The sequence below is a fragment of the Columba livia genome, chromosome 1 (assembly GCF_036013475.1).
Source record: "Columba livia isolate bColLiv1 breed racing homer chromosome 1, bColLiv1.pat.W.v2, whole genome shotgun sequence".
NCBI classification, from domain to species: domain Eukaryota; kingdom Metazoa; phylum Chordata; class Aves; order Columbiformes; family Columbidae; genus Columba; species Columba livia.
Genome location: NC_088602.1, coordinates 197,054,389 through 197,070,884, shown reverse-complemented (window position 1 = coordinate 197,070,884; position 16,496 = coordinate 197,054,389). Strand labels below are relative to the sequence as shown.

The 16,496-nt window shown below is 40.7% G+C and overlaps 1 protein-coding gene across 1 annotated transcript in view; it reads left to right on the top strand.

The window, feature by feature from the left end:
* The first annotated feature begins 9,498 nt into the window (after positions 1 to 9,498).
* Positions 9,499 to 16,496, top strand: part of LOC102094397 (cadherin-related family member 3) — a 32,774-nt gene continuing 25,776 nt past the window's right edge. Inside the window, exons 1-3 of the mRNA XM_021299061.2 lie at positions 9,499 to 9,900; positions 11,905 to 12,107; positions 16,163 to 16,331. Of these exons, the coding sequence (XP_021154736.2) occupies positions 9,834 to 9,900; positions 11,905 to 12,107; positions 16,163 to 16,331 (439 nt within the window). The 5' untranslated portion in view covers positions 9,499 to 9,833. The remainder of the gene's footprint in view (positions 9,901 to 11,904; positions 12,108 to 16,162; positions 16,332 to 16,496) is intronic.

Below are 16,496 nucleotides of genomic sequence, written 5' to 3'. Positions count from 1 at the left end.
ACTTTTTAGCAGGGCCTGTTACAATAGGACAAGTGTTAATGGTTTTAAACTAAAGAAGGGGAGATTCAGGCTGGACATGAGGGAGAAATTTTTTACAATGAGGGTGGTGAAAACACTGGCCCAGGTTGCCCAGAGAGGTGGTAGATGCCCCGTCCCTGGAAACACGGAAGGTCAGGTTGGACGAGGCTCTGAGCAACCTGATCTGGGTGCAGATGTCCCTGTTCATTGCAGGGGGTTGGACTAGATGACCTTTGGAGGTTACTTCCAACACAAATCATTCTATGATTCTGTGACTTTTTAGCTAATCAATTAGGGGGAACTGAGATGATGAGAGTGAGGGTTTTAGAAAGTCACATTTGATAAGACTGAAGGGTTTAGGAAGCCACATGTATAGGTGCTTTAAAATGTGTTTATAAATCTACAATCCTTACTTTTCATGTTCCTTCATAGATGGAATTTTAATTCAACATTATTTGTGGACACTTGGGACAGCTCACATACTCTACATCTTTTCTAATATCACATGTGAGGACTTTCCTAAGTGAACGTCGCTCTAAAGCAAAGAAAAATCCCTAGACCCCTAAAAATCCTCTCAGAGTTTGACATCAGTAACTTTATACACTATTATTATTGTGAGAGGGTTTAGTACCTAAATAATTCCTCATTTGGGGGAACTTGAGATACACATTTTTTGCATCATATTGAAAATCTGCTTAGAAAAGGAAAAAAAAGTGTCTGTAAGGATCTATATTTGATCGTGTGAAATAATGGATTTAAAAAATACAAGTAAATTAATTTAGCAGCCTCTTGCTTAATTTGGATTAATATTTTTAAAAGAAAATGGAGTAGTGGGTATCTCAAATATTCTAACCCTTCCCAGGCTGAAAAATAATATTATTTTACATTATTGACTCTGATTCCCTCTGTGATTTAATCCTTTTCTTTACATGGTTAGTGGATAGAAATAGTGGGAAAGTCACAACCACGAGCAGTAACATGGCAATTAACTCAGAGGTACTGGTGGGACATTTAAGTAATTTAAAGTCAACATATATAAACATTACGTTGCTGGTTTGAAAATCTGGACATTATTTGCAGCTCAAAGATTTGATTGCTTAATTGATTTTGATTTTCAAATTGCTTTTGAAAATCAGCCACTGGTTTGAATCTGCTCCAGATGGGCAGTGACTGAAAGTTGTTATAATCTGGCACATATTTGGTAACATAGAGAAGTGAGCTGTTGGCCTCATTAAAAGTATCTCAGACATATACACTGATTAAAAAAACCATCATCTCTGGCTCAGCAGGGTCTTGGCTGAGGGGAGCTGAACTACTCTGTCACCTTGAAGGGCTCTTTCTGGCATGGCAATGAGAGGAAGTTCATGATGCTGCCACACACAGAGGTGAAGATAAAATGTTATGGCCCGGTGTGCCTGCCTGTCAGCGAATGCCACTCGACATGGGCCAGTGTTTGTTTCTGCTCTGGTCAGTGGGAACTCATGTGTGAGTACGTGTCCCCTTGCCTGAATGAGAACCACACAACTGGGATCATAGGTTTTAGGAGTCTGAAAGTGGTATTTATTTTTCCACCAACAGCTCATCAAAATTATTGCCCACCTAGTTAAAAAATGGTACAGAGAGGTAGTCACTAGGGGTTGGAAGGATCTGAACACCAGAGCTCACCATCCCAAACCCTCTTTATTGCCACTGTGGAGAAACAGACCTGTCAGAAGTACAGCGCTTCCCATCCTAAAGGTGATGGCTAAAGGCGGGCACACTGGTTGTGTCCAGTAGAAGGCTAGGGTGACTATATAACATCAACATATGCAGGTCTATGTTTTAGTTATTTCAAGGCAGGTAAGATAAATATCTTCAACAACATCCCATCATTCTGACTGCTACTTGCTAAAGCATTATTTGAGTACTTTTGCTCTTCTTTCACAACCTCTGAATGACTGTGAACAGGTCTGTCCTCCAAAGCATTATGACTCAGTTCCCACAACACACAGTCATTTTTTTAAAGGAGAAAATGTACCATTTTCAATAACAAGCTTGGCACAGACACTGACCAAAATGATGTCCCTGGCACATAGTGTCCCTGGTTTTCAGTACGCTTTGTAACCGTTGCCTACACGAATTAAATGGCTCTTTTCTGTGTAGACAGCTGGATTTCTGTGTGGCACTAGATGGCAATATTCCCTCAGCTCCAGCAATGGTCAGGGGAGTGATACAAGGCAAAGGGACATATTCTGACCCTGTTTCCTTGTTATCACTCATGAAGCTCATAACAGCCAGGTTTTATGTGACTGAGGTCAATCGGGGCTGCAGAGGTTGGTTTTAGTTTTGTATTTTTTTTTCTTGTCTCTGTGTATTCACCCACCTACCTTTACAGTTTTGCAGTTCTCTGTCAAAACATTTATTGGACAGCACGCTTACTGTGTGGCAGCTTCTATTTTATTAAGAAAGCTCTTGTGGTCTCAGGTTGTTCCATTATGTTGGTGCTCAAATCCACAGGCAAGAAGTATCTACATCTGGAGTATTGCGTTGCTTTCCTCCTGCCTTTTGCATATTAATGTTGTGGCAGACTCAGTCAAGCCATTACTCAGATACAATGCTTGTAAGTGACTTATTTTTTCCACTAATGTTTGCTCTCAGATAAAATAAGCATAACCTGAACTCAGCAATTGTAAAAAGGTGATTCTGTGTCTGTATCTAGACGCATTTGGCCCTTTCCCTGTGTGATATTTCTAAAGGCTTTCTCTAGTCACTGAGCTTACAGGCAGCAAGGAACAGAGCCGGTGATGAGTATTGCATCTGTCTCCTTTGCGTGACTGAGATTTTGTTTGCCATTGGGCCACTTTATTCAAGCCCAGGCCTATTGAAATTTCTCCTTTCAAAATCAGGCTTGTCATTGATCTTTGTGAGAAGAGGATTATTACAATTGTTTTCCGATAGACTAGATGAAATAGTAGTGCTACCCAAATGTAGAAAGGTTCCAAGAATGGCTTTAGACAACATACGTCCCAGGCCATATATTGAGGTAGAAACTCAGCTTATTGTGGAAAGTTATATTTTTTTTTCCCTTACTGTGATAGGACCACCCAAGCCTCCTCTTCAAACTGATGCCTGCCACTTCCCATTCACTCCATCACACAACCTTTCTTCTGCCTTATAAACCTATATCTGTGTTGCCACAGCTGTTCTGCCACATGCTTCTTAGAGCAAAGATCCCAAAACCACATCCACTGCCTCCCCCACCCTCTTATTGCACATCTCCATGTCCTCAGATCAGGACCCCAGCCTCACATACTCAATCTGTTAATTCCTTCCTTCCTTCCCTCCTTCCTTCCTTCCTCCCTTCCTTCCTCTCCTTCCTCTCCTTCCTTCCTCTCTTTCATCTCCTTCCTTCTTTCCGCTCCTCAGCTTTCCCAGTAGAGATCTGATTTCTCCACCATTTCCCTTCACTTTCTTCACTTTCTGTGCCTCACAAGTCTCTGTCCTTGTGTCCTCACATAGCTGAGTAAATTGTAGTACTACTGTGTTGAGTATTGCTAAACAAGAAAATGGAGCAGGAACAGAAATGATACACCAGACCTACAGGTGGTATTAGGCTGCTGCATGCTGTCTGATCCATGGTACTATTAGGACGAAGACTCTCTGCAGCTGCATTTACCATCAGTCAGCTCATGGGGAGTCATTTGATGGGGAGAGAAGGTCACAGGAACATCAGAAGCACAGAGTCCTGAGCAGTCACCTTACAGTTATTTAAGGTCCTGCATAAAAGAGCATTGTCCTCTTTCAGACACTTCAGTCCAACAGCCAGACTGCAGCTTGTACTATGAAACAAATGGGGAAGAGAGTGAAAAGTCCCTTTTTACTCCCTTACACATCTTCTAGATGCCAAGTACAGTTACAGAAGAGGACAGAAGGCATTTTCCCCAGGGGAAGCCTATGCCAGGAGGCATAAGCAGTATTTATTTTTTCCCTCATTGGCTTTCCCATGTGAAATCCTGGAGGAGAATGTCCTCTTCTAGCAAAGGGCTATCCTTGAACTACAATCTGCCAAGGAGAAATTAGTCGATTCAGTGCCCTTAGGGGCTTGAAGCAAAACTCATTGGAACTCTGGAGTTATGAGACAGAAAAGGATGAGGACCAGGGAAAAGTAGAATCAAGTAGAAGGCAAGCAGCTGAGGCAGAGATTTGCTATTGTTTTGTACTATATCTGATTTAAAAATTAAAGAAGGAAAATACAGAGCTACTTCTGATCAGTGCCTCTGGAGAAATGCAGCCCTTGAGAGGGGTGAACAAAGGTGGCTACGATACACTGTGGTACCTCAAGGACCTGGCACAGGTCAGTCCTCACCACAGCCTTGGCAGCCCAAGCAAAACCAGAGTGCATCCAGGGCTACGTGCCCTTCTCTCATCACATGCCCCCACCCTGCTCCCCTGGAGAGCTACATAGCCCAACTGAAGGTCTCAAAGTTCTTGAAACCATAAACAAACAATATTTCACACTGATAGGAAGTAGTGAATTGTTCTCACTCCTCCTGTTCGAAAGATGGAGGAACTTAGGTGTAAAAAAACTGTGCACCTCCAAGTGAAATTCCATCACCTGAGCACTCGCCCTGTGCCAGCCCTGCTCTCTTCTGTTAATTCTGTACCTATTTCTCCCCTGCCAAAACCAACAGAAAATGCTTCATTTGTGCTAAAATGTAAGATTGCTTTTGCAACATAGAATCAAATCTTTTTGTTGATAAAATAAGCAATATATAGTGTGTTTCATGATGCAAAGGCCTGTTTAAGTAATTCTTAGTGATGTATTAAAATACTTAAGGGAAGTGCATCACGCTGTGTACATAGAAACCTCAGAGTTTCTGTATCCATATTTGCCCAGAGCATTCTTTCTTGTTGCATTTGCATCATTTGATACTTCACATCCTTGTTTATATATTTAACAATCAGCCCAGGTGGCCAAGCAATTACAATAACAGGCAAACATGTAATATGTAGCAAATACTGTATCATGAGGTACAAAGTGTTGCCACATGGGTTCAGACCCTGATCCAGTAAACTCGGAAAGAAGACTTCATTTGCCGTGACACAATTTTCACTAAAGCTTTACTTGCACTAGGATTTTTTTTTGGAAGACAGTTCACGCAATTAAAATTCATGAGTCCTATGTGACTGGTGTGGACAAGCGACATCATTTCTCACAGGTATTGGATGTTCTACACCACCATGTTTTTTTGATTTTGAACAACAAAACACGAATTAGTTGCTGATAACATCTCCTTCTGCTGAGGTGAATGAATATTGAAGCTTGTTTTTCACTGACTTCCATGTCATGTTAACAGTGAAGAAAATGTAATATTTTTAAGCAACAGAAGAACTTCTTAAAGAGAAAAACATTTGGCAACAATGTGCTTTTTACACTTATGGTGTCTTACAGTTGTCATGATTGAGCTTGGGAGTGGGATCAAGCACTTTGGCTTTTCTGTACTTTCTGTGTGGCCTTAGAGAAGTCACTTGACCTCTTTGTAAGGAGGATTCAAGTACATCTGTAGCTTTCTTGAACTTATGTCCTTGTACTCATCTGTCTGCCTCAGTCCACATTTGTCAAGATGAAGCAGAGGGAATGGGAAGGATCAGAACAATCTCTACTATCTTAATGCCTTACATACCTGTATCCTCCTGAAATAAGTGCTCAGATTCTTTGTGGCAAAAGACAGACTCCTGGGATTCCTTCATCTCTGACAAATGCTTTAATCTCTTGAGTGTGTAACTGCTGGAGCATTGGGGAATTTGTTTTCAGCACTGACAACAGAAACATTTTCAGACTTCTTTGTGCACCCACCCAGATTTTAGGCTGTCATTTAGTTAAATCCAGATCCCAAAAAAAGCTTTTGGTGTGATGGAACCACTTCTTATTAACAGACACCTCAAGTTAATTATCAAGGAAGTGACTAGTGGGTTTATGTGTCTACAAGTCAATACTAGAAAATAGATGGCTCAGATATCTGTTGGTATTTTTTTGCATAATTGCATGTGTTACTAACCTTGCTAAGCTGGGACTGCATTAGGTGAGGTTAAGGTAGCCTGGGTAGTACTCATGACTTTTAGTTTGATCTTGTCACTCACAAATGGTACAGAGGAAGCTTTTAGCTGAGAAATCAAATGAAATGGTGCATAAGTTTTTTGGTGTAGGATGCTAAGGTACTCTTTTAATATTTTAGGAAAGGTTACCAAGGCAGCAGATGGAGCAGCTGTACTGTTTAAAGAGAAAAGAGATGAAAATAAAACCTGACAGTCCAGGTAATTTAATTCATGAAATAACAATAATAAATATTCTTGGACTGGGGTTGGATCAGTTGTGTGAAAATTCTCCTTAGGTTGCTCAATTTTTGGTGAATAATTACCACAGTAAGAGCAAAATGTCTCCTTTCCTGTGAGCTGGCTAAGCAGAAGAGAGTCACTACTCTGGCTGAAATAGCCGTTAATAGGAAAATTATGTCTTGAACCTCTGAAGCATTCAAAAAGTGAGAGAGCATTTCTTTTCTCTTGACAGACTGGAAGTCAATTGAGAATTAAATGTAAAGAAAAAAGATTAATGTTCTGACCCTGCACATTTTGTTATGCAAGTAGGCTATTTCTCTGAATCTGGCCTCTGTTAAAATCCCTCATGTTCCCAGGGACAGGCAGTTGAAAGCTTGCCCATCAAGTTCTGCTCTGTTCCACCCGATATCCCTCACTTCCCATGTTCTTTCTCTGTGCATCCCAATCTAAGACCAGTGTAGTCTCTCACACTCCAATCTGTTGGTCTTTCCCCTGCAACCAAGATTCTTTCATTTCTTGGAAGATGTAGCATCTTCCTCACATTCTCCACCCTACCTGATAATTCAGAAGACATTTTTTCAGAAGTGATTTTTTTCTGCACTGCTCTGTTTTAGAGATTTCAAATCATCTTGAAAAACAAGGAGCGATTAAAAACACTAGTTTATTCCTTGACCTTTTCATTTGCTCCAATTAATTATTCTTCCTTCTATTTTGCCTGCAAACTCCCTGATTGCATTCTGCTTGCACTGCCTTGACCTCTTTTCATCTAGCTGCTTCGTGTTCCCAGGAATCTTATTCCTGACCTTCCTGCAGTGGTAGAGCTGCTGTTGCCAGCCTCGCCAGGGAACTTCTGCCTTGCTCACCTTTTCCTAATGCATCTGCTCCTAACCAGCTCTGTATTTGATGATATGCATATACTTTCTACTTGATTTTCAGCCTCTTCAGTGCTCTCTTTTAACTCTGGCTGTTTTTGCACCTTATTCCTCACAACCTGGCAGGATGAATCAGAGAACCACAGAAATCTGCTCAGTAGAGGACTATAAAAAAGAGGGATCTAAGGGAGGCACTAAGAGATACTGGCAGTGACTGAAGCAAGAAGGAGCCAGAGCCCTTTCTGCTCAGACTTGCTCCGCCTGTGTGAGTGGCCCTCTGCACCCTCCTCCCTTGCTGTCTGTTACACTTGGCTCTCCCCTGTCTCCTTGGTCACCCCTACTGTCTCTTCTCACAACATGCTTGAACCATGAGGCTTATCAGGGACTATGTGGAAGCCCTAGAGGCATATTTTAGAGAAAACAGGAATTAGCTACTCTGTGGATATTCACATAGCACCTGAAATATTGCACTTTGGGTGAAGCTGGGGAAAGGCTTGCCTTCCAAGCGCATGTGCATTCCAGACGCCTTTGCCATGCATGTTTTCCACATCCCTCTATAGTCTCTTTATCACAAGATGTGTGGAGAAAAGACTGGTTTATGTAGATGGACACTGAACTCTTGCTGAAAGCAGATCTGTGTAGGTTGTCAGAACAAGGAAGAAAAGATGACAAAGAAGTTGGAAAAAACCCAGCCTAACCCCTCCAAAACCCAGCCTAAGTGAAAGAAAATAGGCAAAAAATTGTGACATTTGAGCGCCAGGGATGGCTTGGCTATTCAGTGCATCAGTTGAAAACAGTCCCATCACTCCAGCTAGATATGAAACAAATTTAAACATGTATCTGAAAAACTGATTACTTATTACCTCAGCTAGATGTTTCTATAGTTCTTCTAAGTTTAAAAGAAACAGCAGTATTATGGGATAGATTACACATTGCAACTAAAAGAAGGGAATGAAACTAGCAACAGTTTTACAAGCACAAGCTGATTGTACAGGCCTGGTTCATACCTGTGCACACAGACCTCATCTTTGTGAGTCATCCAGTCAGATCAAAAGTCTCTTTGTGGACCCAAGAAATGCACATGAAAGGGCGGGCAATGATCTGGTAGGTAAACACACGGGTTAGACCTCTTGCCGATATAAATACATTTACATTCATATCTTATCAGCATAACTGGATCATTTGAGGGTGAGGTTTTCCATATATTTTTTTTACTAACATAAAATCTATGCACACATTCCCTGAGGCAATGGGACATTAGCTTTCTTACTACCACAGGTTGATGCAGTGCATACTCTGAGATGATACGGTGTGGCTACATTCACTTTGAATTCAGGCTGCATATGGACTTGGCAAGGCCCTAAAAGCACTTTAAAATACATGCAGAAATGTATGTTTCTTATGATTCCCTAAACCAGTATCAGATATGTAGGTATAGTTCAGTTCCAATCAGTAGGCTTTACTGATGCATCTTCTCCAGTTTCATTGTATCATCAGAATCCTCCAGGGTGCATCTGTATGCTGGTTTAAGATGCACATGCAGCATGCATAGATAGTGCCTGCCCCAGCATTAAGCTCGCTGATCGTGTTCAGCTTGTTCGATTAACATGCTCATACTACATAAAACACAGGAGCACAGGGCACAGCTTTCTGAACTACTGTCAGCTTTCACTGGAACAGCCACAAAGTGTCACACAGAACCATCTAGAGGTGCTAGCTTAGCTCACAAATCAGCGTGGTTTCTCCAGAGCTGGTTTAAACCTGAATCTCTAAATTCTGCCTCTTATGTTTGTGTGAAGGTGTTCAAGAATCAACTAGACAAATCCCTGAGCAACCTGGTCTAATTAATCCTGCTTCAAGCAGGGTGTTTGACAAGATGACATCCAGAGTTCCCCTCCAACCTAGATTGTTCTGTGAGTCGACACTGCGATTCTGATGCACATATGTTGCATCCAGTTCTACTATTAGTATCACCCCTGTCTTAAGCTCTATGAAAAAACTCTAGGATTGCCCTAAGCTAAAGAAAATAATTAAAAATTGCATGGGTGTATTGTGGGCTATCTGGCTAAATGTCTGGTCTAAGGGAGCCAGTGCTCTTTGCAGAGTAGTCCATGCCATTCCTGAGACAGCTACAGCAAAGCCAGCTTCATCATGTACATATACCGCAGTCTTACCTCCAGGTATGCAAGTGTGTGGTCTCAGTAATTCTCTGATACCCAGAGAAATGAGAAAACTTCAGGTTCTTGGTTCAGTAAGAAAGAGCGAGCATTTGATCCTGGTGTGTGAGGAGAGCGCCTCATTTGCCAGAGTGGTGAAAGAAACACAGTATTTCCAGATTTAGAACTTACTAGATTTTTTGATAATGTTTTAATAAATAAGATAATTGCAGTGAAAGGACTACTAATGATTGTTTTCTCAAGTGTGACCCAGGTCTATGGATGGAGTGTCAGCAAGGAGCGGTTCTCTGATCAGCAAACAAGCTGGCAGTGTTTAGAAACTCCCTTAGAGACACGGGTCTTTTGTTTTGTTTCTCACTCCACAACATGACAAAGGAGAAGAATTTAGGTGGAGCTGATGTAAAGCAGGGAAAACATACCATCATCTTCCTTCAGTTTGCATCCTGGGAACATGAAGGACAGGGTCGTAAAGATGATGAAGAGCATGCTCCTTCTCATTTTGCTGGGAGTAGTATCTGGTAAGAACAGGATTTCATTACACTGCTAAAATTAGAACGCTGTTGGCTGTTATACTTTCTCTTGGGAGCTTTATAATACATATTTAGGGATCAGACACGGATGGAAACAATCAAGTAACAATTATTTTCCTACTGAAATAGATTGAGCTCTGTGGTTACAGCAATGTTGTGAAAAAGAGAATATGACTCCTTGCTAAGACATTTTGCTGGATGAGGCACTTTGTGTGCAGTAGCCACTGCTCAGTGTGAAGGTGTTGGCGTGGGAGAGGAGGTCAGCTCTCTGAGAAACAGCATCTAGTATTAATACTCCAGTATTCTCCTTTCAAAAATTGATAACATTTCTCTTTGATGTAGTAGAATGGGTAACAAAACAGGACTAAACATTTGTGGAGAATATTAGTAGGATAATATCACTCTCTTTTCTCAGTGTAAAAACATGGGACATTTGCCAATATGAATATGTGCACATTAGGAACTTAAAGCAGATTTTCCAACTACAGTCTGTGCGGCTCACGGAGCACTTGGTGTTGCTTGTAGTAAGCTGCTCAGGTAGGGTCACTGTGCTCTCAGAACTGAAATAGTTCTGCCAGCCCTCAGGAAATTTGGTGGTTTTCCTGATGTCCTCAAACCTCTGATCAGGAGACTGCATATGAAACTCAACTTTCCTTGAAAAATAGCGTTTTTCTAACCTATATGATCATTAAGAGAGAAAAGCTTGAAGATGTGGCTCAAGCACACTGTAAAGACTGACAAATCACAGATAAATAAGACTTAAATATACATGTACTTCTCAAAGCCAGTCTCATGATTGTGTTGTCTTGGACTCAGCATTTGTCAATGTTTGGGGTTGGTAATTCTGTTAAATAATGTATTAAATTTCTTCAGGCATGTTTTGCTCTCCAAAGTAAGGAGGTAAGCAAGAACCTGTGAATATGGAAGGAGGGCTTCTGTGAAATCAATTGGAAGGAGAAGCCATTTAGATGCAGTACCAAAAATTTCAGTTAAAAATAAAGAACAAGAAGTAAGAGGTTGTGATTTAGAAAGACAAATCCTGAATAAACAGACAATGAAATCTTTAGAGAGAATATAAAAATAGCAACTTCTTTCTGCATTTCTAAATGTTATAAATTATTTCATTGATTTAATGAATAGTTTCCATTAATGAATTGTGGTTTACTGAGGGAACTGGATTCATCAGGTACTATCCACAGGAGATTATATTTAAAGTTCAGCTCCACTTATAGAAATGTATCCCCAGCAGCCCATCTCAGCTGAGTCTCCTTTGTATGGGTGATTTTTGTTGATGATGTTTTCCAGAGTCGATAAAAACATGGATTAAAACTCAGTCCTTCCCTGGGTCCTGCTTCCACTGACATAAATCAGTAACAGCTCAACTGATCTCAGTCCTACCAGAGTGTCAGTGCAACCTGTTCAGACAAACTCTTACAGGCAGTTCCAGCTCACCATCTCCCACATCCCAGCCTGCATCTCACCCACCTGCAGACCATCTCCAAGGCCTTTTTTTCCATAAATGTCAGAGTAATCCCAGGGAGATCAGTGATCCACAGACCTAAATGAAATAATAGAAACACGTTGAGTTTCTTTGCTTCTATATAAAGGCATATATGAGGGCAAAAGATGCAGTAATGATACTACTTTGACATCAGCCGCTCCAGATATAGTGTATTGTATTGTATTGTATTGTATTGTATTGTATTGTGTTGTATAGCATAGCATAGCATAGTATAGCATGGCATAGTATAGTATAGTATAGTATAGTATAGTATAGTATAGTATAGTATAGTATATGGTACTGAATTAGAGAAAAGATTAGGGTTTTTTTGCCATGAGCACTGGATTTTCTACCATGCAATGCCACCATTCATAAGCAAAAAGAGAAGTGGGCCATTTTGTGCTCCTTAACAGTGGGTCTTGGCACAAGCTGTGTGCTCCTGCAAGCCTAAGATTCCCCAAAGTAATTTTACATTCATTTTCATCTTGCAGGAAGAAGAGCCCAGTTGCTTAAGGGCTTACCTGCAACATGCACTGTTGAAGAAAATGCAGCAGCTGGTGTTTCAGTTTATACCTTTAATGTAACTCTTTCTCCAATGTCTTCTGAAGGTGTTGAAATACTTCCTACCATAGTAAATTCAAATCCACTTACAGAGGCTTTTGATATTGAATCAAAAGGAATTCTCGAATACAGGGTGAGTTTTGTGTTTAGCTTGAGCAATGTTCAGTCATGTAGGCTGATGTTTCCTGGATTACGGAGCACTGACAGTGCACAGTGACTCATCTTTTAGTTAGAAAAGAGTTGCAAATGCAGACTGTAGTGGTATTTAGACATACTGTAATAGATATGTCAAATGAGTAGCAATAATTATTATAATTTTTAATTGAATTTAGGGAAAAAAACACCTATCACACTAATTCCATTTATTCTATGACAGAAAAAATGTGATTTGGGGAAAAAAAGAGGTGAAGAAGGATGTATAGGATCTACTTCTGTTTTGAGGATTTGTCCATAGTTTTTCAACTTAATTTATATGAAGTCACTGTGAATTTAAAGTGGCTTAATTAAAGCACACATCTTCTGTTTGGCCTCTCTCACCTAGAATTAAAATGAATTTGACTCACTTCCAAAACAAAGTAAGCTGAGTCAGATCAAAGTAATATTTAATTCTGAACGAAGGTTGTGACACATAAGGAAGTCATCTTGAGGTAAGAAGTTGTCACACTTCCACACATCTGTGATCTATTTCTGTCTATTGCATGCTTTTGTCCTGTGGCAAATGCAAAGCAATTTCTATTACTTCAGGGTAATTTTCATTGCTGGATAAATTAGCAAGTATTAGCTCACATTTGTCACTGGCAATGAGTGTTCTGACACATGATAACTTGTCATCCCATTGCAGCTCGCCTGTGTGTCTCGGCCTGAAAAGTGACATTGAAATGTCTTTAAAAGGTAGAGATAGGCACTGAGTAGAGACTCATAGAGTTAATTTGAATACATTTTTCTGGGCGTTTCCAAGGAAGTTCAGGTTTCCACAGAACTGATAGGAAGGCTCTTTTTTGTTCTCTTTGTTGATGTTTCTGAGAGAAAATTTGGGAAAATTAGGACTGTGACCCCAGTTGGTTGCTGCTCATTGATCCAGCCTACCTGGGAAGCTGCTGCTATTCCCTTACTCCTGCCTCCCAGCAGAATACAAAGCTCAGTTGTGCCAGCTCTACTGATTCTTTAACTGTTGCCCAGCCAGATCAGTGAAACGGTCAAAAGAACTCTCAAAAAACCCCTCTTTCATCTGTGGAGCACAAGATATGGCTGCACAAACACCTGAACTGGCTCAGCTGAGGGGATGTAACAGGCAGATGGAAATGGATACGTCCTGTAAGCTGGCTTTGCTGACAGAGAATTCATAATGTGAGACTTCCTTCCTAGGCTGTATTTTGACATTTTGAATTAAAGCTATCCCTTCTGTGCCCACACTAGTGCACTGCAAAACATAGCCCTTTTTATACTTATATGCGTGTTCCTCTTCCATGCCATTCCTACACTGTGCAGTACCAGCATTTTTTGTTGCTGCTTGTTGAGTGGGACTGACAAATAACCCTGCAAATAGATAAAAAGTCTTTCCTTGATTTTTTCAAGGCAGGGATGATAGAGAAATTATTGTTCTATCACAGTGCAGAGAGTGACACAAGGATGAATATGAATGGCCACAAAAAGTGAAGGCTGGAGACTGCTTTCTTCTGAAGTGCCATTTTATATCCATTTCTCACCACAGCCCCGTTACCAGAATGGCATGAGGATGGAGGACTTGGTGTCTTCCTTGAACTGCAGCTGTTTTCAGGGTTTCCTAAATAACTTGAGAGACTGAAACAAAGAGGTTGTGCCAGTGAATATCTGTCATGAGAAAATTATAAAGAAAGCTACATATGAATTCTGCAAACTAGCAGTTGACTGCTAATTACAACTCATAAGGCAAGGAAAAATACATGAGTGTCCTTAGTTCATTTATTTGATGAGCATTGCTACTTTTAATTACCTATGCTATGTTGTAGAAGATTGGGACAATATTTTCCAAAATCAGATACCTCACTACTAAATACTGCCATTAAATCTTTGCTAAAATATAGAAAAAGGAAGTGTTTAATGTATGAATGATGGGGTTTGCAGATTATCTAAGTACCTGGTAGCATAGGCTCTTCTGTACTTAGAAAGCACATTTACTTCTGTTGCAGAAAACCAAGGCAATATCACATTTCTTGATATGTTTTGACATTTCTCAGAGAGTGACAGTTTCTGAGATCCGAGCCCTGTCCATTCCTCCCTGCCTTACTCTTGTTTGGAGGATCCCATGGGCAGGTGTGTGAAATGCATGAAAGCATTCTGCTGCCTGAAACCGCCTCGATACTGAGAGTGATGGTCCCTTTCCATCGTGGGAGTGAAGCAGGGAGCAAGGAGTAGTGAAATTCTCAGGTGGAATAAGAGGTGTACAGTAATGGGGTGACTCTAGATGCTCTTTTGCAAAGTTTGCAGCTGCTTCGGGTGGTATCCACTGCCGCCTGTATCAGTAAGCATTGCTCCCACCTGGAGAAGAGGTGAACTGTGGCTCAGCCTACACTGGTGGCAAGCTGTTCTCCAAAGCAGCCTACAAAGAGACTATCTAGATTCACATAATCACTTGCAAGGTCTCTATAAAGGAGGGTGGGAGAGTGTGTTTAGACAGTCTGGATGTAGTTACAACACCAACGAAAACATTTGGCTGTGAACTGGAGGGATGATTCCCCAGAGCAGATAATTTCTGCTTAGAATTGAACAGTTTCTCATTTTGAATTCATTGCATCTGTTTATTGTATTTAGTTCTCCAGCAAACACTCATTTTGGAGACCAACCATCCCATTGGTGTTACAAGCTTTTGAAGAAGTTTTTTTCTGAGTTAGCATCACTTTCATGGGAAGCTTCTATTTGCACAATAGAGGAAAGAAGGAGACACAGTTGTTTTCTCCTATAGTAGTGTAGCAAAAAGATCCACAAGGTTCCAGAGAGCAGCAGTTTTAAATACCAGAAGGCATAACATCTTTGTGCTTCTGTTCACTCTCCTCCAACTGTCTGTGTTAGTCGGCTCTGTTTTGGCTTCTGTCTTCTGATTGTGCTGATGTCACTTTTGCTTTTGTCCTCTGGCTACAGCATCTCATATAAAATCAAGGATTTATTTCATTGTTCTCCTGCATCCTCTCCAGGCTCCTCCACCCTGCATTACTGTGAATACACTGACACGCTCCTTGTCACACACATTTGTGATCCCAAATGCTTCTCTGCCAGTTCCACAGGATCTTCTCTACTGGTGTTCAAGCTTCAGAGTTCAAGCTTCAAGCTTCACAGGAAATTTAACAGTCACCTTTTACTTTCTTGTCCAAGAAAGGAAAGTTCTTGTTTCTTTACTAGTTTCATCAATGAATATTGTAGCATACAACTTTCAGCATACTGCTGTTGCTCTTGACTCATTCTAAATCCAAAACGAATGTATTTAGTGGTTTTTCATGCAATGTCAGTCTTGTGCTTGTACATCTTCTGTGTTAAGACATGACGTGCAGAACTTGAAGTCTTTAAAAAAAAAACCCTCAAAGCCAACATTTGCCCTACCAATCTTACAAAACTTCAGGCCTATGTTATTTTTTAATTAGTTCAAGATTTCACCGAACAGTTTGGGTCCCTCTCATACACTGGTCACGCACCTTCTCCCTTTCTTTAGTTTCCTGCAAGTTTTCTCCTAGACACAGCTTTTACAAGGAAGGGGCTGGTACCCGCTAGACTATACTGTTTCCTGTCCCTTGTGCTCCTGACTCACAGAAATGGTGAAGCTGCCCTTGTGTCTTTTCAGTCTCATCACACCATGACTGCTCTGGGAGCTTGGTGTGGACAGGTGACGCTTGGCACAAAGTACCTGCAAGATGTAGTCGTGGCCTTGAAGGCAAAGCATTGCTTGTGAGGCAGGACAGCTCCTTCAGGCTTTGTCCTCCTCAAACTGTCCCTCACACAAGAGGTCCCTGAATTGCTCCATGAAGCCACAACATTTGAGACTTTTCACTCTGTTTTTCTTACACTTCTGCCACTGACAAGAAATGTGCCAGCAAGTAGACGATGTTCTAAAATACTCACTGCTTAGTGATGGAAAGTGTACTTTTACTTGTATTCATGTGTATTGACTGTAACTTACATCTCTTGCATCATGTGCTAATAACAATATTTCCTTTTCAGGTTGTTACCACTGGAAACCCTGTACTAGATTATGAAACTATGCCAAAGAGCTTTGATTTACAGATTTTCATTGAAGACACAAGTGGGAGAACTGACCTTAACACACTGACTGTCCGAGTAATAGATAAAAATGAACGTCCTGTATTTCGAGGAAATATAGCAATTCAAAGTAAGATAATGGTGGCATGAGGGAGAAATTTTAAAAAGCTATAGTCACACACAATGCCTGCAGCTAAAGTGGTCGAAGTATTTTAGGAAAACAGGGGATAAACAGGACACTGTTGTCAGAGCTTTATTTTACATGAATATTTGGTATGCTTCATGTCTGGAAATG